Below are 26888 nucleotides of genomic sequence, written 5' to 3'. Positions count from 1 at the left end.
ACCCTTTGAATCACCCCCCCATGCACACAGGCACTCAGGTACTCATACAGGTACTCAGACAACCAATCATTAGCCCATATAGACACTCATGTATGTATTCACCAAATCATGCAGCGACTCACAAAACAACTGACAGACTGATACAGACATTCACACAGATTAGTAATTCACCCATGCATTCACTAAGACACGTTTAATCACTCACTTATACAGTCAGTTACACACCCACTAAATCATCCATTGAGACACGTATACACCCAATCATTCTTCAATACACCATGGCATTATATATATATAAAACATACTTAAACTTTTCAGAAACACCGTCACTGGATGATGTCATAAGTGATGTCATTGAGATGTTATCAGTGATGTCATCAGTGATGTCACAGACCATGTCATGTATGATGTAATGTAGTATGGCCTAGGGCCTGCTTTGCATGCATGTTATGTTAGCATGGCTTATTAGAAGTTTAAACGCCATTTTACCTTTTGCACACAACGCTGCATAGCTGTTTTTGTACGTTAGCTTTCACAAAGGTCTACACATGAGAAAAGGTTTGTTTTTCGATATCTCTAGACTTACATCGTGCCCCTAGTCTGAACAGTGAGTGCTGAGCCATCAAGGTTATCAAAACATGTTAGCTGTTTTTCGACATGTCTGTGTAACGCTCTCTAGACACAACAGTTTGGCAGCTGTGAGCCAAGTAAGATTCTGGCATCTTTATTATCATACTCGCCATGATTTCACACACTTGGAAGATTCTTGTTTCCAGGGATGCAGAGAGACTATGCTGATCACGATGTAATTTACTCTTACTGAGCGAAAGGTAATGGGGTCCCCCAAAACAAGCCTTAGAGGCCTTCATTAGTTTATAATACATAGTTCCTCCATAGGGAGGGTGTTAAAACTAGGCGCTATAGGACCTGTTTTCACTATCATTGTAAAAGGATTCCTACTTTTGTATTTTATGGAATTGTAACCATCCTGACCATATTATTCTTAATCATATGTCTGCTTATGTTGGCTAAAACACTGTACATGAGATCACGTCGTTAAAATAAACATTTTAACCTTACTGTGTCTCTTTTTTACTCCTGTTGTGGTCTGGTGTTAGAGTATAATCAAAGAGTGTTCTCACTTCCCACCATTCCTGAGATGGTCCTAAGTCGCATGTTCTAAGTTGTCTAATCATTGGTTACTTTGCTATAGGACGGAGAGCTAATTTGACACTGGTGCTAACTGGTTGGGGTTTTTCTAGGTACTAAGGTGAGTTTCTGGTATACCACAATTCACTAACGTCCTAGGTCTCTGTGCACAGTTCTGTGTATGACCATATACTTGCAACAGTAATATGTGATATCATCAGCAGTGCGTTGCAGGGGCGCGAGTTATAGTTAGCTCAACTAACTATAACGGCCAAATTTCACTGGTTTTGTATGAGTGAAATGTCCAACTAACTATAACGTCCCTGAAACCTGTGTTTTTTTCAGTGAATATATATATATATATTTTTTCAATCGTCTCGCGCTGCGCTGCTGCAGGCCAAGGAAAGTCACACTCAGGATTTCCAGTTAGTGGCGCTTCATTTAATTCAAGCCCTCGGGTGGTCCAAGTCCCGGGGGCATGTAAAAGAAATGTGTGGGGGCCCAATCCCCCCCACACTGCTCCAGAGACTGCCACCCCCAGGGCTTTGCACAAATATTTGTGGGTGGGTACACAGCCCCCCGCAGCCCCAGGTACTGCCACCCCCAGGGCTTTGTTTTTTATGTGTGGAGGGCCTCCAAGCCCCAGAGACCATCACCCCCGGGGCTTTCATTAATACATTTGTAGGGGGCAGATGCCCCCCCGCTGCCCCAGGGACCACCACCCTTGGGGGCTCTTATTTTTTAAATAATACCTGTGTGGGGGGCTCAAGCCCACCACATGCCCCTGGGTCCGCTAATAATATTGAAATTTGGGGGTCTGTTACAGACCCCCGAGAACCACCACCCCCGGGGCTGTGATTTGTTTGGGAGGGGGCCCCGCGGCCAGCCTCCTGGAGCCAGTGGTGGCCCTCGGGACCACCATACCCCAGGGCCGGCTCCTGCAGTGTCCCGGGGTTGAGGGTCCCGGAGTGCTGCTGTTTGCAATAACAGGGCGGGAGCCTCACGGCTCCTGCCCTGTCATTGCAAACTGCTTTGCTTCATTGAAGCGCTTCAATGAAGCAAAGCTGAATTGCTTTTCCACACGGGGAGTTGCATGTCAGAGGCTCCCCATGTGGAAAAGCAATGCTGGCTCCCGCAGGACACGGAGAGCCGGCGGGACCGTGGGGGGATTGGGGACCTCTCCATGGTCCGCAAAGGAGAAGGCAAGCCCCGGGGATGGGGTCCCTGGGGCAAGAACTGGCGTGGGAGGCCCCGTGGCCCCAGCCTCTCAAAAAACGAGGCAGAGCCCCGGGGCTAAACGACGTCTCAGGAGGGGGGCCACAGATCCCCCCTCCTTGGTAAATATATTACAAAAAATTAAAATAAAGTGGCCATGCCCCGGGGGATAGGGTCCCTGGACCCAAAAATGGCCTCGGGAGGGGTGCTCACTCGGCCCCCTTACCAATTTAAAATTAAAAAAAATAATTAGGGGTCAGGCCCTGGGGGATGGGGTCCCCGAGGCCCAAAAAACAGGAGAGGAAGGGCAGCCACACAGCCCCCCTTCTAAAAGAGAAAATATAAAAACATCTGGCATCGCACTGCAGGCCCCATCCCTTACCATCATCACTAGCCAACGCACCCTGTGGTGCGTTTTAGGATGAGGAATTATTACCCGTACAATCCTGAGGGTCCCTGTGGGCTAACTAGCCTACCAGGTACCTCCAGTTAGCGCCACAGGGCTGTGTTGCAGAGAGGTGGTCTGAGGTCACACCCTTTTTACACCTCTCTGCAACGCAGCTCTGTGGCGCTTACTGGAGGTACCTGGTGGGCTAGTTGGCCCCCAGGGACCCTCATGATTGAAGAGGAATTAATTCCCCAACTTAAAATGCGCCACAGGGTGCATTTGCACAGTGGTGAAGGGAGGGGGCGGGGCCTGAGGTGACATGTGTGCAAACGGGCCCTGGGGCGCGTTATACCAATAACATAAAATGTAACTTAAAAAAACATTATATTATAAATTAAAACATGAAACTTATATTTCCCACTCCAGTCAGTGCAACAGTAGGGAAAGTTTTGGATAGCGGAGGTGTAACAATTACTATTACCACTCCAGTGAGTACAACAGTAGGGAAAGTGTTGGATAGTGGAGAGGTAAAATTAACTATTCCCACTTCAGTGAGTGTAACAGTAGGGAAAGTGTTGGATAGTGGAGGGGTAAAAATTACTATACCCACTCCAGTGAGTGCACCAGTAGAGAAAGTGTTGGATAGTGGCAGGATAACATTTACTATTCCCACTCCAGTGAGTGTAACAGTTGAGAAAGTGTTGGATAGTAGAGGGGTAAAAATTACTATTCCCACTACAGTAGTGTAACAGTAGGGAAAGTGTTGGATAGTGTCGGGATAAAATTTCCTATTCCCACTCCAGTGAGTGTAACCGTAGGGAAATTGTTGGATAGCGGAGGGGTTCAAATTATTTTTCCCACTCTAGTGAGTGCAACAGTAGGGAAAGTGTTAGATAGTGTTGGAATAAAATTTACTATTCCCACTGCAATCAGTGCAACAGCTGGAAAGTGTTGGATAGCAGAGGGGTAAAAATTTATATTTCCACTTCAGTGAGTGCACAGTAGGGAAAGTGTTGGATAGTGGCGGGATAAAATTTACTATTCCAACGCAAACAAGTGCAATAGAAGGAAAAGTGTCAGATTGCGGAGTAACAAATAATATTCTCACTGCAGTCAGTTGAAAATTAAAAACCAACAAAATATTAACCATAACAAAAATATTTAAAAAACAAAATGTATAAAGAAATATGTTAAAAATTAAAATACAAATATATTTAATAATAAAAAACATATTATAATGTTAAATACATATGACAAATGCCTACACATATAATATTGAACAAAATAAAAAATAATTGTGAAACAAATATTTTTAATTACAAATTATTTAGAAACATAAACTTTAATTATTACATAAATTTACTTTTTTTATTTCCTACCCTATAACACCACACAATTCACAAACTACATCTAAATGTTAAAAAAATGAACTTCCATAACTAACATCATTAATTACCAATTAAAGTAATATTAATAATAAAAAAACACATTAAAACTCATACAAATGTATTAACTCCCCAAACTTTACCCCTATAATCCCCACAATGCACAGATACAATTAAACTGTTAAAAAATGAATTACAAAATTAAAACTTATTTTCAATTAAAAAATTATTAGTATTTAACAACTAATTAGAAAGTACGTTAAATTCATTTAAATATAAACAAATACACTAATTAGATATCAATTAATTAATTAATAATAATGACCAACTGATTATTATTTAATTACACATAAATTACTGCCCACCCTTAACCCCTATAAACCCACAACCTGCACCTAAAATTAATTACACAATTTCCATAAATAATTTATATAAATTAATTATTTTAAATTAACAACTAATTATTAATTAATCAAAAACGACTTCCCACCCTTTACCCCATAAACCCCACAACCTGCACATTAAAGCATTACACAATTACCATCATTAATTACCAATTAAATAATGAATATTACTTAACAACCAATTAATAATTTATTACAAATAAATTGCTTCCCACAATTAATACTATAAAATCTCAATTAAACAAATAATATTAATTTAAAGATATTCATGCATTTATTACAATTAAACTACTTCCCAGCTTATTCCCCTATAAACCCACAACCCGCCACGGTACTATGAAATACAAAATGTACTTAAAATAAAATTGATAACTGCTAAAAATGTAACACATATATTAAAAAATATAAGCAATACTTATACAATAAAACATACATCACATTTAAAATATAAACTAAAGCAACAAAACCCGAATTAAAAATTCTATATTTTAAACAACTATATTTTTGCAAACAATATTTCTTACCTCAAATTCAATATTCTTGACCACAATATTCTTGCTGTCGATATTTCTGTCACGATATTCCAAACTCGATATCTGTGTAGCTCGACATTTCCAACTCGATATTTTGTCTACATACCCTACCCTTTGTGGTAAGTTTACACTCATCAATGGTGAATAACCAACAATAGTAAATTGACTTCAAAGAGTACATTTGCACATGTTCATTTTCTCCCATGTAAATCTTTCTCTTTGTTATAGTAGCATACCACCTAGTCAGTGCCCTTTGGTACAAAGTAAGGCAAAGTAGCACAAAATCTTATTTTTGATACTCATTTCTGGCTACTTTCCAGTTCAAATAAAGAAAGTCCAATTGGTCGCACACTGCTTGTCCTACCAGCGTGTTGCCCCAAAGCATTGTGGTCCATGAAGTAAGCATCAGCGGGTGCGCCTCTGCCAGAGTCTTGAGCAAAAATCACTGTCGCGTTGGCCACCCCTGGACACGTGTTTCGAGGTTGTTACCTCTCGTCAGCAGGGAATAGGCATATATGTAGGGGTGCTGCGTAGGCTGCCAACAAATATTCTCAGGTCCGGTACCGCTCGTGGCACGCAGGTGCGTAACCCGGGCACGTCAGTCCCACCAGCTCAAGGGAGCTTGAATATAAAAGAAAGTCCAATTGGTCGCACACTGCTTGTCCTACCAGCGTGTTGCCCCAAAGCATTGTGGTCCATGAAGTAAGCATCAGCGGGTGCGCCTCTGCCAGAGTCTTGAGCAAAAATCACTGTCGCGTTGGCCATCCCTGGACACGTGTTTCGAGGTTGTTAGCTCTCGTCAGCAGGGAATAGGCATATATGTAGGGGTGCTGCGTAGGCTGCCAAAAAATATTCTCAGGTCCGGTACCGCTCGTGGCACGCAGGTGCGTAACCCGGGCTCGTCAGCCCCACCAGCTCAAGGGAGCTTGAATATAAAAGAAAGTCCAATTGGTCGCACACTGCTTGTCCTACCAGCATGTTGCTCCAAAGCATTGTGGTCCATGAAGTAAGCATCAGAGGGTGCGCCTCTGCCAGAGTCTTGAGCAAAAATCACTGTCGCGTTGGCCATCCCTGGACACGTGTTTCGAGGTTGTTACCTCTCGTCAGCAGGGAATAGGCATATCAGTAGGGGTGCTGCGTAGGCTGCCAAAAAATATTCTCAGGTCCGGTACCGCTCGTGGCACGCAGGTGCGTAACTCGGGCTCGTCAGCCCCACCAGCTCAAGGGAGCTTGAATATAAAAGAAAGTCCAATTGGTCGCACACTGCTTGTCCTACCAGCGTGTTGCCCCAAAGCATTGTGGTCCATGAAGTAAGCATCAGCGGGTGCGCCTCTGCCAGAGTCTTGAGCAAAAATCACTGTCGCGTTGGCCATCCCTGGACACGTGTTTCGGGGTTGTTACCTCGCGTCAGCAGGGAATAGGCATATATGTAGGGGTGCTGCGTAGGCTGCCAAAAAATATTCTCAGGTCCGGTACCGCTCGTGGCACGCAGGTGCGTAACCCGGGCTCGTCAGCCCCACCAGCTCAAGGGAGCTTGAATATAAAAGAAAGTCCAATTGGTCGCACACTGCTTGTCCTACCAGCGTGTTGCCCCAAAGCATTGTGGTCCATGAAGTAAGCATCAGCGGGTGCGCCTCTGCCAGAGTCTTGAGCAAAAATCACTGTCGCGTTGGCCATCCCTGGACACGTGTTTCGAGGTTGTTACCTCTCGTCAGCAGGGAATAGGCATATATGTAGGGGTGCTGCGTAGGCTGCCAAAAAATATTCTCAGGTCCGGTACCGCTCGTGGCATGCAGGTGCGTAACCCGGGCTCGTCAGCCCCACCAGCTCAAGGGAGCTTGAATATAAAAGAAAGTCCAATTGGTCGCACACTGCTTGTCCTACCAGCGTGTTGCCCCAAAGCATTGTGGTCCATGAAGTAAGCATCAGCGGGTGCGCCTCTGCCAGAGTCTTGAGCAAAAATCACTGTCGCGTTGGCCATCCCTGGACACGTGTTTCGAGGTTGTTACCTCTCGTCAGCAGGGAATAGGCATATATGTAGGGGTGCTGCGTAGGCTGCCAAAAAATATTCTCAGGTCCGGTACCGCTCGTGGCACGCAGGTGCGTAACCCGGGCTCGTCAGCCCCACTAGCTCAAGGGAGCTTGAATATAAAAGAAAGTCCAATTGGTCGCACACTGCTTGTCCTTCCAGCGTGTTGCCCCAAAGCATTGTGGTCCATGAAGTAAGCATCAGCGGGTGCGCCTCTGCCAGAGTCTTGAGCAAAAATCACTGTCGCGTTGGCCATCCCTGGACACGTGTTTCGAGGTTGTTACCTCTCGTCAGCAGGGAATAGGCATATATGTAGGGGTGCTGCGTAGGCTGCCCAAAAATATTCTCAGGTCCGGTACCGCTCGTGGCACGCAGGTGCGTAACCCGGGCTCGTCAGCCCCACCAGCTCAAGGGAGCTTGAATATAAAAGAAAGTCCAATTGGTCGCACACTGCTTGTCCTACCAGCGTGTTGCCCCAAAGCAATGTGGTCCATGAAGTAGGCATCAGCGGGTGCGCCTCTGCCAGAGTCTTGAGCAAAAATCACTGTCGCGTTGGCCATCCCTGAACACGTGTTTCGAGGTTGTTACCTCTCGTCAGCAGGGAATAGGCATATATGTAGGGGTGCTGCATAGGCTGCCAAAAAATATTCTCAGGTCCGGTACCGCTCGTGGCACGCAGGTGCGTAACCCGGGCTCGTCAGCCCCACCAGCTCAAGGGAGCTTGAATATAAAAGAAAGTCCAATTGTTCGCACACTGCTTGTCCTACCAGCGTGTTGCCCCAAAGCATTGTGGTCCATGAAGTAAGCATCAGCGGGTGCGCCTCTGCCAGAGTCTTGAGCAAAAATCACTGTCGCGTTGGCCATCCCTGGACACGTGTTTCGAGGTTGTTACCTCTCGTCAGCAGGGAATAGGCATATATGTAGGGGTGCTGCGTAGGCTGCCAAAAAATATTCTCAGGTCCGGTACCGCTCGTGGCACGCAGGTGCGTAACCCGGGCTCGTCAGCCCCACCAACTCAAGGGAGCTTGAATATAAAAGAAAGTCCAATTGGTCGCACACTGCTTGTCCTACCAGCGTGTTGCCCCAAAGCATTGTGGTCCATGAAGTAAGCATCAGGGGGTGTGCCTCTGCCAGAGTCTTGAGCAAAAATCACTCTCGCGTTGGCCATCCCTGGACACGTGTTTCGAGGTTGTTACCTCTCGTCAGCAAGGAATAGGCATATATGTAGGGGTGCTGCATAGGCTGCCAAAAAATATTCTCAGGTCCGGTACCGCTCGTGGCACGCAGGTGCGTAACCCGGGCTCGTCAGCCCCACCAGCTCAAGGGAGCTTGAATAGGGTGCACCTCTGCCAGAGTCTTGAGCAAAAAACTACTCGCTCCAACTGTGGTGAACTACTTTTTACTCGTCCATCTACTTTCCAGTTCAAATAAAGAAAGTCCAATTGGTCGCACACTGCTTGTCCTACCAGCGTGTTGCCCCAAAGCATTGTGGTCCATGAAGTAAGCATCAGCGGGTGCGCCTCTGCCAGAGTCTTGAGCAAAAATCACTGTCGCGTTGGCCACCCCTGGACACGTGTTTCGAGGTTGTTACCTCTCGTCAGCAGGGAATAGGCATATATGTAGGGGTGCTGCATAGGCTGCCAACAAATATTCTCAGGTCCGGTACCGCTCGTGGCACGCAGGTGCGTAACCCGGGCTCGTCAGTCCCACCAGCTCAAGGGAGCTTGAATATAAAAGAAAGTCCAATTGGTCGCACACTGCTTGTCCTACCAGCGTGTTGCCCCAAAGCATTGTGGTCCATGAAGTAAGCATCAGCGGGTGCGCCTCTGCCAGAGTCTTGAGCAAAAATCACTGTCGCGTTGGCCATCCCTGGACACGTGTTTCGAGGTTGTTAGCTCTCGTCAGCAGGGAATAGGCATATATGTAGGGGTGCTGCGTAGGCTGCCAAAAAATATTCTCAGGTCTGGTACCGCTCGTGGCACGCAGGTGCGTAACCCGGGCTCGTCAGCCCCACCAGCTCAAGGGAGCTTGAATATAAAAGAAAGTCCAATTGGTCGCACACTGCTTGTCCTACCAGCGTGTTGCCCCAAAGCATTGTGGTCCATGAAGTAAGCATCAGCGGGTGCGCCTCTGCCAGAGTCTTGAGCAAAAATCACTGTCGCGTTGGCCATCCCTGGACACGTGTTTCGAGGTTGTTACCTCTCGTCTGCAAGGAATAGGCATATATGTAGGGGTGCTGCATAGGCTGCCAAAAAATATTCTCAGGTCCGGTACCGCTCGTGGCACGCAGGTGCGTAACCCGGGCTCGTCAGCCCCACCAGCTCAAGGGAGCTTGAATAGGGTGCACCTCTGCCAGAGTCTTGAGCAAAAAACTACTCGCACCAACTGTGGTGAACTACTTTTTACTCGTCCATCTACATGCACTACATGTACCAGAGTGCTAAGGGGCGACCCGGAGGAGAGGCTAGTGGTGTGCGATCCATCTTGGTTGTACTTAAACGGCTCCCGTGAGCCCTGAGCTGACGAGCTCATGGAGACGCACCTGCGCGCCCGAGAGGCATCAGGGCCTGTGACGGTTACTTGGCGGCCTTCTCATCCACCCCAAACACTGCTCTGCTGACGAGGGAAACTGTCCCGAAACCCGGGCCTTATCTCGGGTCCAGAGAACTTGGGGATAACGAGTAACTACTCGCACCAACTGTGGTGAACTACTTTTTACTCATCCATCTACATGCACTACATGTACCAGAGTGCTAAGGGGCGACCCGGAGGAGAGGCTAGTGGTCTGCGATCCATCTTGGTTGTACTTAAACGGCTCCCGTGAGCCCTGAGCTGACGAGCTCATGGAGACGCACCTGCGCGCCCGAGAGGCATCAGGGCCTGTGACGGTTACTTGGCGGCCTTCTCATCCACCCCAAACACTGCTCTGCTGACGAGGGAAACTGTCCCGAAACCCGGGCCTTATCTCGGGTCCAGAGAACTTGGGGATAACGAGTAACTACTCGCACCAACTGTGGTGAACTACTTTTTACTCGTCCATCTACATGCACTACATGTACCAGAGTGCTAAGGGGCGACCCGGAGGAGAGGCTAGTGGTGTGGGATCCATCTTGGTTGTCCAGTTCAAATAACGTTTTGTACCAAGACATTGCAGCAGCTTGCATTACTTTTTATGACCTGGAAAAGTATTGATAAATCATCCCCACTGTTTCTTTTTTTCTGATGTAGGTACACTACTGCTCCTTAGGAGCCTCATTTATGGAGTTTTGGCACAGTGCAGCACAGCAAATTACGTCAAAGTGAAAGGGCAGGAATGCACTGTATTTATCCAATACAGTGTATTCCTGTCCTTTCCCCCTGCACTGGCACTGTTTCTTCAGCCTAGGACCAACGCTGATACCCTTTCACCATGGTGCATGCGTGTATGTGATGTAGGCAGGATTGTTTTTGTGCAGTAAAGGAAACCTTCCTGCACGAAAACAATCCATAGAAGTGTATCTATGGAAAAAACGAGGAAAAATAAAGATATTTCTCCTTGTTATGCCTTCCCTGAGGAGGAGTAAGATTTTGACGCATTCCCAGGTTTAAAAGCCCTTGTAAATCTGGGAATGTGTCAAAACCCACCCACAGCAATGCCCATGGTACAACTCCATTGTGCAGAGGAAGGTGAAGTAGAAATTTGTGTTGCATTGCCTTATTCAAGATTTATGAGGCCACTTAAAGCAACGCAATGTGGCTTTGTGTGGCTTCATAGAGCCTTCCATTACGCATGTACCACTTTGCATGAAGCAAACGTGATGCGAGGCTTCCATAAATATGCCCTTAGGTGTTGGTGCACAGGTAAGGAATTTATTTTGCTGGTTCAGTGGTTGGCTGTTTAACGGGAAAGAGGGGCAAAGAGTTACTTGTGCTGGTGACTCATGTGCGCCAACCTTTGCTCTAAAACTTTGCTCAAGCTGATAATGCACATCCCTTGGTGACTAAACAATGTTTTTGATCCACGTCGTACAAATGGATTTCCTCTTCCTTTTTTTGAATTAGCGTTATATATATTTAATAGAATCTGAATGCTGTAAGCAATGCAAATAATTGATTAATTTTATTATTTTCACTAAGTAGATATGAAATGAAAGGTTTGTGAGACCATAATATAGATCATCGAACACTAATCCTACATGTGTTATGATTGATTTCCCCTACACAGCGGCAGTTACAAGCGCTTCCTGTATTGTTGCCCTACTACTGTGGAGACCTCACCCTGATCAGTTTGCAGTGTTTTTTATCTTTCCTGCTCTCTGGAGCATTGGTGATGCCATCTGCCTGACACTGCTGAATGGTAAGAACTGTTCATGAGACGGACTGGTCTTGCATACCAATCAATGTTGTTCTACTTAATGTATGTGTGACCTTGTGCGATCCACTTTTTCGCAGTGTCTCAACTGAATGACCTGTAATTGTTTTGTCCACAGAAAGTAATTTGGTGTGAGCTGTAATAGAGATTTCTATTGATCCCTTTGAAAGTAGGGTGATCTGAGAGCCTGCACTCACAGGGCTAGAAGTTTGCAAGAAGGGCAAAATACAATTGGAACTCAAGAGTTAAAGAACAAGTTGGGTTGTCAACTTTTTAAGAGAACCAAAAGGTTTCTCACCATCTTATATTAACAAAGCTGTTCAATGCATATTTTTTTTCATTTGCACCCATCAATCAGATTTTTCATGTGTTTAAAAAAATGATCACTAGTGCTAACGTGGAATTACTTATATCAGCATGACATCACATTAGCACTAAAACTAATATCATTTGCATATGTGTGCAGTGTAAATGAGAGGCACTAACACACACACAAATTGATGAGGCTACTGTAACAGATGGTGATCCTGCAGATGCTGGGACAGATAGTGGCCAAACATGCTCTTATCCCCTCAGACTCTGGGCCAGATGAGACTCCGGTGCACTTCTCTTTGCTGGAATAGATTGGGGCTAAACACACTTGTGTCCCCTCAGATTCTGGGACAGATGGGAGTCGCTGTGTACATCTGCAGATGCTGGGACAGAATAGGGCCGCAACTTACTTCTGTGCACACAGAAGCTGGGACAAATTGTGGCTTAAAAACATTTCAGGCCTCACTAATGCCGGGACAGTTTGTGGTCAAAATGCACTCCTGTCCTTGCAGATTGTGGATTCAAAGTATTTAAGTCCCAACAGATGATGGGGCAATGGTGATATAACTAAAGTCAATGAGACAGCAGTAAAAGGCATGAGGATACAGGGAAATGCAGGGAGAGACAGAAAGCTTAAGGGCGAGAAAAAAGAGTTAGAAAAAGACAGTGAAGGACAGATAAAGGTGTTGTAAAATGAGAGCAAGTGAAAGGAAGAAAGCGAGACAAAGAGAGACACAGGAATACAGGCCAAGGATAAACTGAGATACTCTTTTTTGGCACTAGCAGTAACCCAGATTCCCACTATTGGTGACCCTCAGAGCTAGGCACCCAGCCTTCCCCTTCACCTGTGGTTATACATCTTGGGGTCAAGTTTAGCTCCAATTTATCCTTTGAACCCCCAGATTAGAGCTGTGCCAGCCAGCTGCTTCCTCATGCTGAATCGGTCAGGGAAATCATCCACATGATTCCTGTGGAAAACCAGAAAAAAGTAATTCATGCCCTGTTAACCTCAAAACTCGATTATACAAATAGCCTCTACCTAGGTCTACCAACATATCTGCTTCAACACCTTCAGATTATTTCGAACGCTGCTGCTAAGCTAATTTCTGAAGATTCCAGCCCACTCTTCTGTTGCGGCCTCCTTGTGCAGTCTGCATTTGCTGCCCATTATTATTAACTGCATCAAATTTAAAGTTCTAACATTTGCCTACAGAGCATGCGAGAAAATAGGACCCTGCTATCTAAGGAAAAGATTGCATCTATACCATCAGCAGAGATCGCTACGCTCTAATTGACAAAAACTTCTACATGTACCTAGGGTCCACAAGGCAAGAAGAGGTGGTTGCTCCTTTTCATTCAAAACCGCCAAACTCTGGAACTTCTTGTCTTCGACTCTTCGTGCCCACCAAATCAGTCTTCTGTAAACTACTGAAGACCCATCTGTTTGATATATAGCACTGCCGTTCTGGGCTAGTCTCAACTTCTTGTTTTACTTCAAAGCTGCTAGCGCCAGGACGCCTCTTTGGATGCAGCAGCGCGATTTAGAAATCCTAATGTATTGTATTGTATAACGAGTGAGAGAAACAGAAAGGTGCAAATATATAGAGAGAAAAAGACAGTAGCACAGATGGATAAAACTGTGAAAGGCAGGGAGAGATGGGGAGAGAGAAGGAATGAAAGAAAGACAGGGAAACTCAGAAGAATATAGATGGTGTAGTGTAGTTCCTAAATTCCCAATAGGCTCTGCGCATTGGAATAACATAAACGATAGTTTTGACGTAGGACTTAGGTCGACTGGGTCTCTATTGAATATGTTAGACTTAATTATGAATGCCAACTAGCTCAGAGGTCCCTAGAAACTTTCTCGAATACACAAGAAGGGAGTAGTTTCTGACAACTGCATAAACATGACAACTTTGCTCCCTCAAGAATAAGGAGTATACCTCCAGAGTCGCGGAAACAATAGATAGCTATTTTACTCAGTCAATCGTGCATGCTTAGTTTCACCAGAAGTGCAGAGAAACAGAGAGATGGGCGTTTTCAATAAAAGAGGTTATTTATTGAACAGTCTTCTTTCTCATGCAAGAGAAGTGAATTGCTACAATTGCAATACTTGTCATAAAGTAAAGTCCGTACAGTAAAAGGAGTATTACAAAATAATACTGTAAAAGCATGGTATGGTTTCTGAGCCATACGGTGTTTAAAATAGATCAAATATATACAATGATAAAATCATGACTAAACGTACTCAACTGGTGCTTCTAAGATACGCCTACCCCAGTGTACCTAACCTAAGCCTAGTACATGAGAAGGAGTAAGTGAGATTTAGTTTGAGTTAAGATAGTTTCTGCCAAGAATCTGAATCAAGAATTCTCTCAGGGTATAATCTGCTCCATTCCTTGGTTATAGAATGAAGGAGGTCTTGTATCTCTCTCTCAGGACTCGATCTCCCAGCAACCCGCAAGGGTGACAGGGAAACACTGGAGCTGGATTTCTCGGGAGGCGAAAAGACAGCGTCTCTCTCAGTGCGTCAGCGGGAGGGTCGGCTTCCTTCGGCACTTGCTACAGCAGGGCGTCGGGCAAGTAGATAGTCGATCTGCTCCAAACCACCGAGTGTTTTGCTAGGGCAGATGCTGGTATATTTATACCTGGAAGGTGCCGAGTTTGACGTAAGGTTGGACATAAGACGTCACTAAGAACTCCCAGTTCTTTCGGACTCCGGGAGTTCTAGGACAAATCAATACAGAAGCAGGGGGAATTCCCGGGCTGCTGGAGGCTTGGTTTGTTTTAGAACACGTTGTGCTTTCTAGGAGTCTATGGGAGAAGCCTTGCTGTATTTGGACTGCATTGGCTATGTCTTAATATGGGTACGATTCTTATGCCTATATAAGGATATGATTTGATATAACCACATAAGGGCATAAATCGGGAATATTTAACTAGAGTCCTAGATTTGTCTACAACAATGGAGATAGGAAAAAACATCGGGAGACAAAAAAGGCAGAGAACTAGAGGGAATGCCAGTGAGAGGTGCATTGATGTAACATTGAATACATTGTGAAATGTTACCCTCTCTTCCCATGTTGTTTATGCCTTGACATTTACGTATTATCATTATATGTGGTCAAATGGGATAGTTGATCACCTTCATATTGTCATGTGATTCCCCATATTGTCACTCTTGACTTCCTTCTCCTACTTCAATGGTGAAGGGAGGGGCGGGGCCTGAGGTGACTTGTGTGCAAACACACCCTGTGGTGTGTTTTAAGTTGGGGAATTAATTTCTCTTCAATCCCGAGGGTCCCTGGGGGACAACAGCCCCACCAGGTATTCCATAGATACATTCTCAAGAGCTACAGTTGCGATTTCTGATTTTGCAAAAAGATTGGTGACAAAACCTGTTCAGGCTCTTATTAGGATCTACCAAATGAAGTGTATTTCCATTGGTAACTATGGGAGCAATATCTGGCACTATACGGACACCATGGAGCCTCACATAGTGGGAAATAAATTCCTAAGACAGTTGTTAGCGGTTCCACAGTCAATATCCTCATATATAGTGAATGAAGAGCTGGCAATGGAGTATATTTAGGACCTATTAGCGATCTCACTTTTGTTGATATGGGTGAGGATATGGACTAACCCAGACTTAGAACCTTAATCAAGCTGTCAATATATGTAAAATGTATTTTCCTCAACATATATGTATATATCTATATATATTGCTCACTCCTCCATGACTTAACCGAAAGTAATGGGCGCACTCGCTCTGAGTTCCACAGTTTCGTTTATTTAAATTTTTTCAGCTTTAGCTCGTGATCGTGAGCAAGGTGCTAGGAGCACTGAAACGCGTAGATCGTTGTTGTTTTCATGCTAAAGCTGAAAAAATTTAAATAAACGAAACTGTGGAACTCAGAGCGAGTGCGCGCATTACTTTCGGTTAAGTCAGTGAGAAATAATTAACGGCGAGGTTCTGCCGTAGGGTACGCACCCACACCGAGCGCTCAATGGCCGGGAAACCTGGAACCGGCGTGTGAAGTTATATATATATATATATATATATATATCCTCCAACAAGTCCTGAATCACAGCTTTGCCACCGCAATACATTCAGGTACAGACCACTCAGGCGCGATAAGCTCCAATAATTATAGCTTTATTTCTCCGCTTCTCTCCAGCATGATGCGTTTCGGCTGCGTCACTGCAGCCTTGTTCATATATATATATATATATATTACCTACTGGCGGTCGCCACTAGGTAGTTATAGTTAGGACCTTGTTTCTATTCGAAAAGCATTTATTCTTTTCCCAATAACTTTTGCGCCGGTTGACGACTCTTTGGGAAATTTTCAGAACTAGTGGGGCGGTCCGGTCTGCTCCTATCTTAAAAATTTTGGGGTGATTCGGCAAGCGGGGGCTTGAGAAAAAAGGGGTGTACCAAAACGTGTTTTCTCTATGTTAATTCCCATAGGAACTTTAGACACGGCTACAGCCCGGACTGCTGAACGGAATTACACCAAATTTGGCAAAAAGGTAGCCCTCGGTTTAGAAAGAACTCTTTTTGTTAAATGGTGTAAATCCGTTCAGTAGTTGCTGAGAAAATCAAAAAATAAGAATATCGGTATATAGAGGCACGGAGGATCTGCGCACCCTCCCGATCACGAGCTGCAGTAGTTCCTGAGAATTTTTTTAAAAAGAGGTTAAAAAATGCATTTCCCATAGCAAACTTTAGACACGGCTACAGCTCAAACTGCTGAACGGAATTACACCAAATTTGGCATAAAAGTAGCCCTTGCCTCAGAAAAACTATTTTTCTTAGATGGTGTAAATCCGTTCAGTAGTTGCTGGGAAAATAAAAAAAAAGGAATATCGATATATAGAGGCGCGGAGGATCTGCGCACCCTCCCGCTGCATTCTAATTGGCTGTCAACACTTCAGACCAGGAAGTGTTGGCACAAGAAAACAGAAATACAAAAGGGCAAAACAAGAAAAGGGGGCAGGGTAGAAACACCCTGACCCCCTAGGCCTGCTCAGGTGGTCCCACAAGGACCCCCAGGGCCCCAAAAAGATATATATATTTTTTTAAATGGCTGAATTCACACTGGGTGCACGAATCCAGCCGAGAAAATAAACCCCCGGGGCTTTTTTTTAAAATAAAAACACCTGTGTGTGGGTAGCTCAACCCCCCACATGCCCCGGGGACTGCCACCTTACCGGGGAGCTAATATTTAAATGTTGGGGTCTGTAATGGACCCCCGAGCCCCAGGGACCACCACCTCCCCGGGGCTTTGCCAATGTTGGGAGGGGGTCATGCAGCCCCCCTCCTTGATCCTGTGATGGCCTGGGGACCACCACCCCCCAGTGCTGGCTCCTGCAGTGTCCCGAGGTGCCTACTCCCGGGACACTTTTGTTTGCTATGACAGGGTGAGAGCCATGCATCTCCCGTCCTGTCATAGCAAACTTTGGTTTGGTTTTTGGAAGAGAGAGCAGGGAAACCTGCTATCTCTTCCAAAAACCTAAGCAGATTGCTTTTCCACACAGGGAGCTGCATCTTAGCAGCTCCCCTTGTGGAAAAGCAATGCCGGCTTCTGAAAGATGCGGAGAGCCGGCAGGACCGTGGGGGAATTGGGGACCCCCCATGGTCCTCAATGAAGTGGCCAGTCCCTGGGGGATGGGGTTCCTGGGGCCAGAAGTGGCCCCCTCCCCATAATAAAAGAAATATATTTTTTTAAAACCCGCAAAGGCTGGCCCCGGAGCCTGAGGAGGGGGGCCACACAGCCCCCCTCCAAATAATAAAAAAAATCACTGGCCATGCCCCAGAGGATGGGGTTCTAAGGGGCCAAATATGGCTCTGAAGGGGGGCCACACGGCCCCTTCCATTTTTAAAAAATATAAAAAAATAGGGGTCAGGCCCTGGGGGATGGGGTCCCAACGGGCCTATAAAATAGAAAAGAAAGGGGGGCCACACAGCCCCCCTTCTTCAAAAAGAAAAAAAGAAAATTACACGCGATCGTGCCAGAGGCCCGCCCCCTTTAGCAACACTCTGCAAACGCGCCCTGTGGTGCTTTTTAAGTTGGGGAATTACTTCCCCTTCAATACTGGGGGTCCCTGGGGGCCAACTAGCCCACCACGTACCTCCAGTAAGCACCACAGAGCTGTGTTGCAAAGTGGTGTAAAAAGGGGCATGGCCTGGGCCACCTCTCTGCAATGCAATGCAGCGCAGTGGCGCTTACTGAAGGTACCTGGTTGGCTAGTTGGCCCCCATGGACTCTCAGGATTGAAGAGGAATTAATTCCCCAACTTAAAACGTGCCACAGGGCGTGATTGCACACATGTCACCTCAGGCCCACCCCCTCCCTTCACTACTGTGCAAACGCGCCCCCCTGGCGCGTTGTAAGTTGGGGAATTAATTACCCTTGAATACTGAGAGTCCATGGGGGCCAACTACCCCATCAGGTACCTCCAGTATGTGCCAGGGAGCTGCATTGTGGAGAGGTGTTCAGAGGCTACCCCCCTTTTTACACCTCTCTGCAACGCAGCACTGGGGCACTTACTGGAGGTACCTTATGGGCTAGTTGGCTTCCAGGGACCCTCAGGATTCAAGGGGACTCAATGACTCAAATAAAAACGCACCATGGGGCGCGTGTGCACAGTGGTGAAGGGAGGGGGCGGGCCTGAGGTGACTTGTGTGCAAGAATACCCTATGGTGTGTTTTAAGTGTTGTAAAGCACCCTATTTATTTGTTATTGGACTGTGTGCGTTCTGATACTTGTGACTTGTAATTTGCCAGTCTGATGACAACAAACAATCATCATATCAAGGTCTGAAAAATTGGTTCATGATACATTTTCAGTCCAAGAGAAATGTTGATTATCAGCACTATCAATTTCATTCAACGAGGATGAAGGATCATGTACATTGTGGGTTTATCAACTACAAAAGTGAAGAAGACCTCAGATCTCAAGTCTTTGCCGGTTGTGAATTGACTGCTTTCAGACCGAAGCTACTAACGAAACCTCGAAAGCTTGAAGCCATCCTTATCATTGCGTGTATATCCAGAACTATAGAATATCAAGCAGAAGTCATGAGTAGGCCCAAAATAAAAACTGAAGCAAGAGAATCTGTAATTCACATCAAAGATCTGCACTTTCCTGATGTCAGCTCCAAACAGATGTGTTCCCACAAAAGAGAAAAAGTAGACCCATGTTGATCAAGGGCAGAGAGCTTATTCCTCAAACCTATAGCAAGAGAGATTTATACTTGTCAAATACTGCAGTAATCATAAGAAACATTCTCGCTATGACCCTAGGCTATATGTGGTCAATGGATGCCACTGGGTTCATGACTATGTCATGATGTGATGGGCACTACATTGCATAAAATCCTTCTTTCTCCTGGACATTGCATCGGGCACTATTGAACAGTTATCTGAAGAAAAATCAATTCTCGCAGAAAGTTACTCTGCGGACAAAGTTGAAGAGGACTGTGAATTTCCAGATGAAGGCTGAAATGTCAGATGGCCAAGTATTCTGTCATTCACTCTCCATTTCATTCTGTCTGCAGACTGTCACATTGCTTTATCCTCTGTCTGTCAATCTGAAGCAGTCTCAAATTCTAATACTTCTTACTTTGTCACTCATGTTGTATCTCTTATCTTTTCCACATTCCTTCCAAGGCCAAAATGAAAGATGTAGCTCCAGAGCACCGCATAAACAAATGAACTAATGTGAACTGTAAATTTAATTTGGGGGAGAGGGTGTAGTGCAGTTATGATACCTAGCTTTGAATGCAGTACTCCCTTCCGTGATGATGCCTCCCTAGCTATGGGCTGCGAAGAGAAGATTCTCGGCTGGGAAGAGAAGCTTATGCGGGATCCAGGCGGGTTAAAATCAGATAGCATACAAACTGCGCTCCTGCTGAACATCTGCATGAGTGCTTCATTTCAAGCCTGATGCATGCAGGCATTAAGTTATCCTGTATGACAAGTACTGGAATGCTGAATGTGATTGATACATGCAGCTATTGTCACTTCCAGTGTCCAAATCCAGTTGTTATGCTTAGTATCAATTGTCTGCCCAACAAGTAAGTTTGGTGACTCTCTGCAGTAGCTGCCTGAAGGTGCGAAATTTTACTTTGGGGGTGGACCAACATCCGCCTCTCAGGAGTTTGAACATCCATCTATCTTTACTGCCAAGCACTAATTAAATAATGCAAGGTCCACTCCGGCCTTATACAAATGTCACTCATAACTGGCCCAGGAAGAAAATTCCCACTTGAACATTGGTCAAAATGTGATAAAATATCTTGACCACAATAGGGCATGCTTCACTTCTGAATTCAACAACATGTGGCTTTTAACTATTCACTCAGCACATCGCCCTATCTCCTGGCAAGGAGTGAAACAGGATTGCTGTTTATAGGCGAAAGAGAGCATGGCATTAATATGCTGATATTCAAAAGAATTCATCTTAACGTTTAATTTATTTCCAATTTGCTTAAATAAATATTGGCAGGATATGCTTCGAAGTCTGCAGAAGATATGACCGGCACATTTTGCATACCCCCCTCTTCACTTTCAACCAAAGGCGAATCATACACACGTCAACAAATAGAGTTTTAAAGAGTGAGAGGTTGCCTGGAAATAGGAGGACACTTTCTCTTTCCTGAAAACGAACACACTTAACAATCTTACTTATAATCCCATTAGATTTCAATATAAACCTAGAAAGGGAAATTTGGAAAAAGTTTAAAGAACGATAAATGAAATGTAAAGTACTTAATTTTTGGAAATATTGTGTATAACAATGAGGCTTTGAAAGATACAAAGAAAACACCAGAGGAACTCAGAAAACTAATCAGTGTTAACTTTATTTTTGAACAAGATCTTTCCAAATATCTCATTCTGAGCAAATCTAAGGTCAAGCCAATGGCAACAAGCATTGTGCCACATCAAAATCAAAAATGATATTGTTAATGTAAATTTTTAGGGCTATTAAGTACTAACCCAAACTCTTAATATAATCTGCTTCCCCTTCAAGGCAAAGAGCAGCAACAGCATTATTGACTAGTATGAAAGTTGGATTTTTTTTTTTTTATTAAGAATAGAAATACGTTAGTCTAGTGTTTCAATGTACTTATGGAACCCATTTTGTTTTGTTTCCTTTTGATACCCCGGGTCAAGAACAACTTTTTAAAGAGTCACCATTTTGTTGATCTCCCCTGCCCACCGGAGACTTAGACACTGTGAAAGGATTAGCTTCACTAGCTTCTCCTACTCTAATACGGCGGCCATCTTTAAAGTAGCCCCGATATCACTTTTTACCACTGTTCTTTCATCGCACAATCCCTGCTCTTCTGAATGTATCCCTACTCACTCTATACCCACTCATTTTCTCGGTTAGCCGTTCATCACCCCACTCCTCTTCTCACTTATACCCCCTCTCCTTCAGTACCCTCACTTTATGCCATATCTATATATTTATCTACTTGTTATTTTATCCCTACCCCCTACTTGATTGCCCTTTGATGCGCACATTACTCTCTACTATGTTACTGTGTGCTCCTTATTGACTTAGTATTTGGTTTTGTTATTTCAATGTTGTTCACTTCGTTCCCTTTACCAATTTGTGTTGGTTTTTGCACTTCATTGCTGCCTTTGTTTTTATTCAACAATCACCGTTGTCTATTCCCCGTCACCTTAAATTATTTTATCTATGACCTCCACTATCACTCTTACTCCGCTTTACATCTTATTACTCCCTATCACTCTTTTCTATTTCAATTCTTTCCTATCTATATTCTTCACATTCAGTGAACTTACTACTATTTTTATCCTATTTATTAATCAATTCTACCTATCATATATCTATCGCATTTTATCTATATTGCTTTATACCTATTTTACTCTCATTTTGTTATCTTGTTAGACATGCTATTGTATTGTGACGCCTCCTAATTCTTTTCATTGCTATTTGGAATGTTCATTGTGTTATTTATTATTTTACGTCATTATGTATAACTACTATTTTTATCCGATTTATTAATCTACTCTACCTATCATATTCTATCACATCTATATTGTTTTATACTTATCTTGCTCTCATTTTGATATCATGTCAGATATGCTATTTTATTGTGACGCTTCCTAATTCTTTTCATTGCAAACTGGAATGTTCATTGTTTTGATTATCCTCTGAGGCGGAAGCCGGAGGACTGCATTTTGCAAATTGAGTTTAAAAATTGTCATTTTCTCTGTGCTTGATTTTAAAAAGCATTGAGCATATCAGCACTGAAGCGCTGACTCTCACACGCTAAAGCAGCAAAGTGATTTTGAAAACTGTCATTTTTCTCTGTGTTTGATCTAAAAAGCTTTTAGTATACCTGCACTGAAGCGCTGACTTCTCACGCGCTAAAGCAGCAAATTGATTTTAAAAACTGTCATTTTTCTCTGTGTTTGATTTAAAAAGCATTGAGTATACCTGCACTGAAGCGCTGACTTCTCACGCGCTAAAGCAGCAAATTGATTTTAAAAACTGTCATTTTCTCTGTGTTTGATCTAAAAAGCATTGAGCTTACCTGCACTGAAGCGCCGACTTGTACGCGCTAAAGCAACCCTCCCAGACCCCCCCTGACACAGCGACTTCCAGCGCTGACACAGGGGAAAACGCCCACACCGCCAGCGCGGGCCCAAGGCGGAGCCACGCCCACTGCGAGGCCACGCCCATAACACTCACTACAAATGTGCCGGCCATACCAGCGCAGCGGACGAGCACAGCAGACGAGCGCAGCGGGAGCGCCGTTTGCGCGCCGAAGGCACGCCTAAGGCAAGCCCGTCTGCGCCCGTCTGCGCACGGCCGGGCCTAGGGCCAGAACCCCTGTCGGATAAAACTGCCCCTAAGGTAACCTACTCACGTCGGGACCTCCTAAGTCTCAGACCCACCATCGCCTCCTCTTGTGAGTATGTTCACGATCTAGAGGGACCATTTATCAGCTGCACTTACTGCCACCCAGTCCTACTCAAACTCCCTATTCAACCCTACAAACCCTCAGCCCTCAAACTTGCTTCTCTGAACTGTCGTTCTCTCCCTAAACATGCGACGCTTATTAACCATCTTATAGAAGACCATGAGATCGACGTTCTATTTTTGACGGAAACGTGGCTTTCCCCACACTCGGCGTCAGACATGGTTCTAGCTACCCCTCCGGGCTTCCTCATTCAGTCCCTACCTCGCCCTTTAGGCAGAGGTGGTGGGGTCGCCATTATTCACCGGGACTATCTCCCCTGCAAATACAACGACGCGCAGGTTCCCGACTCTGAAAGCCTACAGTTCACAATTAAGTTAGACCCAACTAACTCTCTCACAGGCATCCTACTGTACCGCCCCCCGGTCACCCTGGTTCTTTTTCTAGTGCTCTCCTGGACACGGTAGCAACACAGGCCCACTCCATCACCAACTTCATGATACTAGGAGACCTGAACATTCATTTCGATGACCCTTTAGATACTGGGGCAGCCGACTTGATCACCGATCTGGCGGCTCTCGACCTCCACCTCCTAAACTCCGGAGCTACACACAACAAAGGTCACTTGCTGGACCCGGTGTTTACAAGCACCCCCACCATGCAATTCAGCGAGTCCCTCCCCCTCCCCTGGACGGACCACTTTTTAGTCTCTTTCCAACTATTAGGACCTTTCAGGAAATCTCAAAAACCTCCCACTTACACCAGGGACAGGGCCTGGTCCAAGCTCCCCACCGAAGACTGGGCCAGGACCCTAGGGTCAACTACCCCTGCCCATGCAGAAGACCCGGCTATCGCCGATAGTAAATTCAGAGAGTGGATTACTACCTCCCTGGATTCCGTACTCCCATTTAGAACCCGGGAGGACAAAACGGGAAACCAGGTTCCGCCCCGTGGTATACCCCGGAACTTCGATTACTACGTAAAAAATGCAAGAAAGCCGAACGGCTATGGAGGAAAGACTGGCAGCACGCCAGCAAGGAAGCCTACCAGAACTCAGTTAGATTATACAAAGCCTCCATTAAGCGCTCTAAAGCCTCCCATTACGACACTCGGATAAGAGAATCTACCAACTTAGCTAGGGAATCCTTCCTAATCGTAAAAGAGCTACTGAAAGTACCAACCACCCCTTCCTCCAACGCCCCCCCTGTTGACCGAAGCAACGAATTAGCCACCTATTTTAATGACAAAATTGCCCGAATCTTAACATCCCTTCCCCCCCCTGTCCCTCTAGTCACACGAACAATGAATCACCCTGCAGCCAAGCAGGAAGCAGCATGCGCCCCCAACTAGCTACATTTAGGGCAGTAACCTGCAACGAGGTAGATGCAACCTTGGCCAAAATGAAAAGCGGATCACCTCTGGATCCCGCACCAATTAGACTCCTCAAAACCGTAGCCCCTGTCATAGTTCCCACGATCACAGAGCTTATTAACAGCTCGCTTGCCCAAGGATCTGTCCCCGATAGCTGGAAGAGCGCAGTCGTGAAAGCACTCCTTAAAAAACCCCAGCTAGACCCAGCAGACATGGCAAACTACCGGCCAATCTCACTCCTCCCTGGCATCAGCAAGGTAGCCGAGAAATTGGTCAACGGACAATTGTCTCAGTTTCTCGAGGCAAATAACATCTTACGGCAATCCCAAACTGGGTTTCGCCCGGGTCATGGCACTGATACCGCCCTTCTGGCCGTTATCGAGGAGGCAAGGCGCATTTTGGATTCAGGAGGGTCAGTGGCAGTGATCCTCCTGGATCTTAGTGCAGCCTTCGACACAGTCAACCATCGTGTCCTCCTCCAACGGCTGGCGGCAGCAGGGCTCACCGGGATGGCGCTCAGGTGGATAGAGTCCTTCCTTGCCGGGCGCACGTTCCAGGTATGGGACAGCAATCACCACTCGTCCACCCTCCCCCTCACGAGCGGGGTCCCCCAGGGATCATCTCTAAGCCCTACGCTTTTTAATGCTTATATGGCCCCCCTTGAAGACGTGGTGACACCCTTCGGCATCAAAATAGTGAGTTACGCAGATGACACACAGCTGGTCGTCTCCCTATCCCAACTAGACGACCACCCAGACAATTTGGCAAATTGCCTTACGAAAATCTATGGCTGGATGTGTGAATTATCACTCAAATTAAACGGGTCGAAGACCGAAGTGATGCTCATGGGAAAGCAATGGGTGACCATCCCCCATCAGCCTGGCCAGACGTGTTCGGGGAAATTCCCACCCCGAAAAAAGAAATTAAGACCCTAGGAGTCTGGCTAGAACCCGAGCTCTCAATGAAAACACAAGCGGCCAAAACTGCAGGAACCTGTTTTGGGCTTATGCGCACCACCCGCAAGATTCTTCCCCTACTCCCGCCCACCTCCAGAAAACTCCTAGTCCAAGGGCTAATACTGTCACGGTTGGACTACAGTAACATGGTTTACCTGGGTGCCCCAGAGGCCACCTTGGCTAAAATACAACGAACACAGAACGCTGCAGCCCGACTACTCATGAACCTTCCCTCCAGAGTGTCAGCTAAACCTGCCATCAAAGCCCTGCACTGGCTCCCGGTGCGTCAAAGGGTGGAATTCAAAGCCATGTGCACGGCTTACAAACTGATTAATGGAGCTGGCCCCCCGATTCTCAGCGACCTGGTAACTCCTTATATAGCTCCCAGATCCCTGCGGTCCGAGAATGAACATCTAGCCACATCCCCAAATTTAAAAAGACACGCACTGGAGGCCGACGCTTCTCTGTGAAAGCTCCCACCGGATGGAACTCACTCCCCCGTACCCTCAGACTGGAACCCAGCTATCTTATTTTTAGAAAAAAATTGAAAACACTTCTATTTCCGAAATAACGTCCCCCCCTTTTCTTTTCTTTTTTTCTCCTCCATCTCATCTGGATATCAAAATCATTACAGCGCGGGGATGCCTTCGGGTCACCAGGCGCTCTACAAGTCGTTAAAATAAATAAATAAATAAATTGAGGACATCAGGTAGCTTTTATAGAATCAGATCATAAGATACTCTTACTAGGACTGATAATTGGTTTGTAGGACAGTTAGACAAGACTAATGCCTGGTTCAGCATCTCCTTTCTGCAAGATAAGCCACAGAGAAACAACTTTAAAGAGTGTTTTTACTTTTGTTTTCTGTTCCTGGTAACAATGCATTTGTGACCGAAAAACCACATAGCAACCAACAACTCTAGACTGGATCATCGGATCACAGCAATGCCCATCAATTTACTGCATAGTTTCTAGTGTATTGCTTTAAGGGTAAATGGGAAAAAACTACTGCTAAGTTGGATGAGGAGAGGATGGATAAGCATCCTCGGTTTATCAATCATAAAGATAAGATCAGCAACAACCCAAATCTCCATAAATACGCCCTTCATTAGGTCCCATCTTAGGAGCACTCACTTTTGTCACTTTCGTAATAGGCCTATGTTTGGATAATGAAGGTTGAAGGTAGTATGATATTTACATATCAAGAATGTCATTAAACCTTTTATGGTAACATAAGATCTTCAGAAGTATGGGGGAGATCTCAGCTATGGTGGTAGCAAGCATTGCAAATAATAATATGTGGAATCATATAATCCGAGACACAAAATTCATCTCAGGTATTATTTAGATCATCAAAGAGCACAACAACTCTTCTAAGTTGTAGGCATTGCCCTCCATTACCCACCAAACTCTCTGATTGACCTATGCCCATTGCTTGAGCTAAGACACTGAGCTTGGTAATTGCTAATTCTTCTTGTGTCACTCTTAATCAGCCTCTCTTGAAGGTTATATTTCTCCTGAGATCAAGGATGGAATGGAGGCCATCCCTGTCAAGAAACAAAGTCTTAAACCCTTTTTGTCAGCCAACTGTAGAGTATTCCATGATGCTCTTGGCTGTGAAAAATATTGAACGCTATGTTCATAGCTTGCAGATACCCTTCCTAGTGACTAATCTAGTATATGATGCAAAGACTTTGCTCCATATGCCTGTGGGCAGAGTGTAATTTCTTGTGACTATCTTAACAACTCATGGATAGTAACTGATGACAGTGGTGTCAGAGTCTGATACATTTGGATCTATCAGCATGATCTGTCTCAAGTTTGCTAAACAGG

The 26888-nt window shown here is 45.3% G+C and overlaps 1 protein-coding gene across 1 annotated transcript in view; it reads left to right on the top strand.

Annotated features, from left to right (window-relative positions):
• LOC144762549 (protein unc-93 homolog A-like) overlaps window positions 1-26888 on the top strand; it is a 244248-nt gene that overhangs the window by 207187 nt on the left and 10173 nt on the right. Inside the window, exon 7 of the mRNA XM_078647777.1 lies at window positions 11308-11439. Within this exon, the coding sequence (XP_078503903.1) occupies window positions 11308-11439 (132 nt within the window). The remainder of the gene's footprint in view (window positions 1-11307; window positions 11440-26888) is intronic.

Source organism: Lissotriton helveticus, chromosome 6 (genome assembly GCF_964261635.1).
Source record: "Lissotriton helveticus chromosome 6, aLisHel1.1, whole genome shotgun sequence".
Lineage (NCBI taxonomy): Eukaryota > Metazoa > Chordata > Amphibia > Caudata > Salamandridae > Lissotriton > Lissotriton helveticus.
This window is presented reverse-complemented; position numbering and strand designations above follow the sequence as displayed.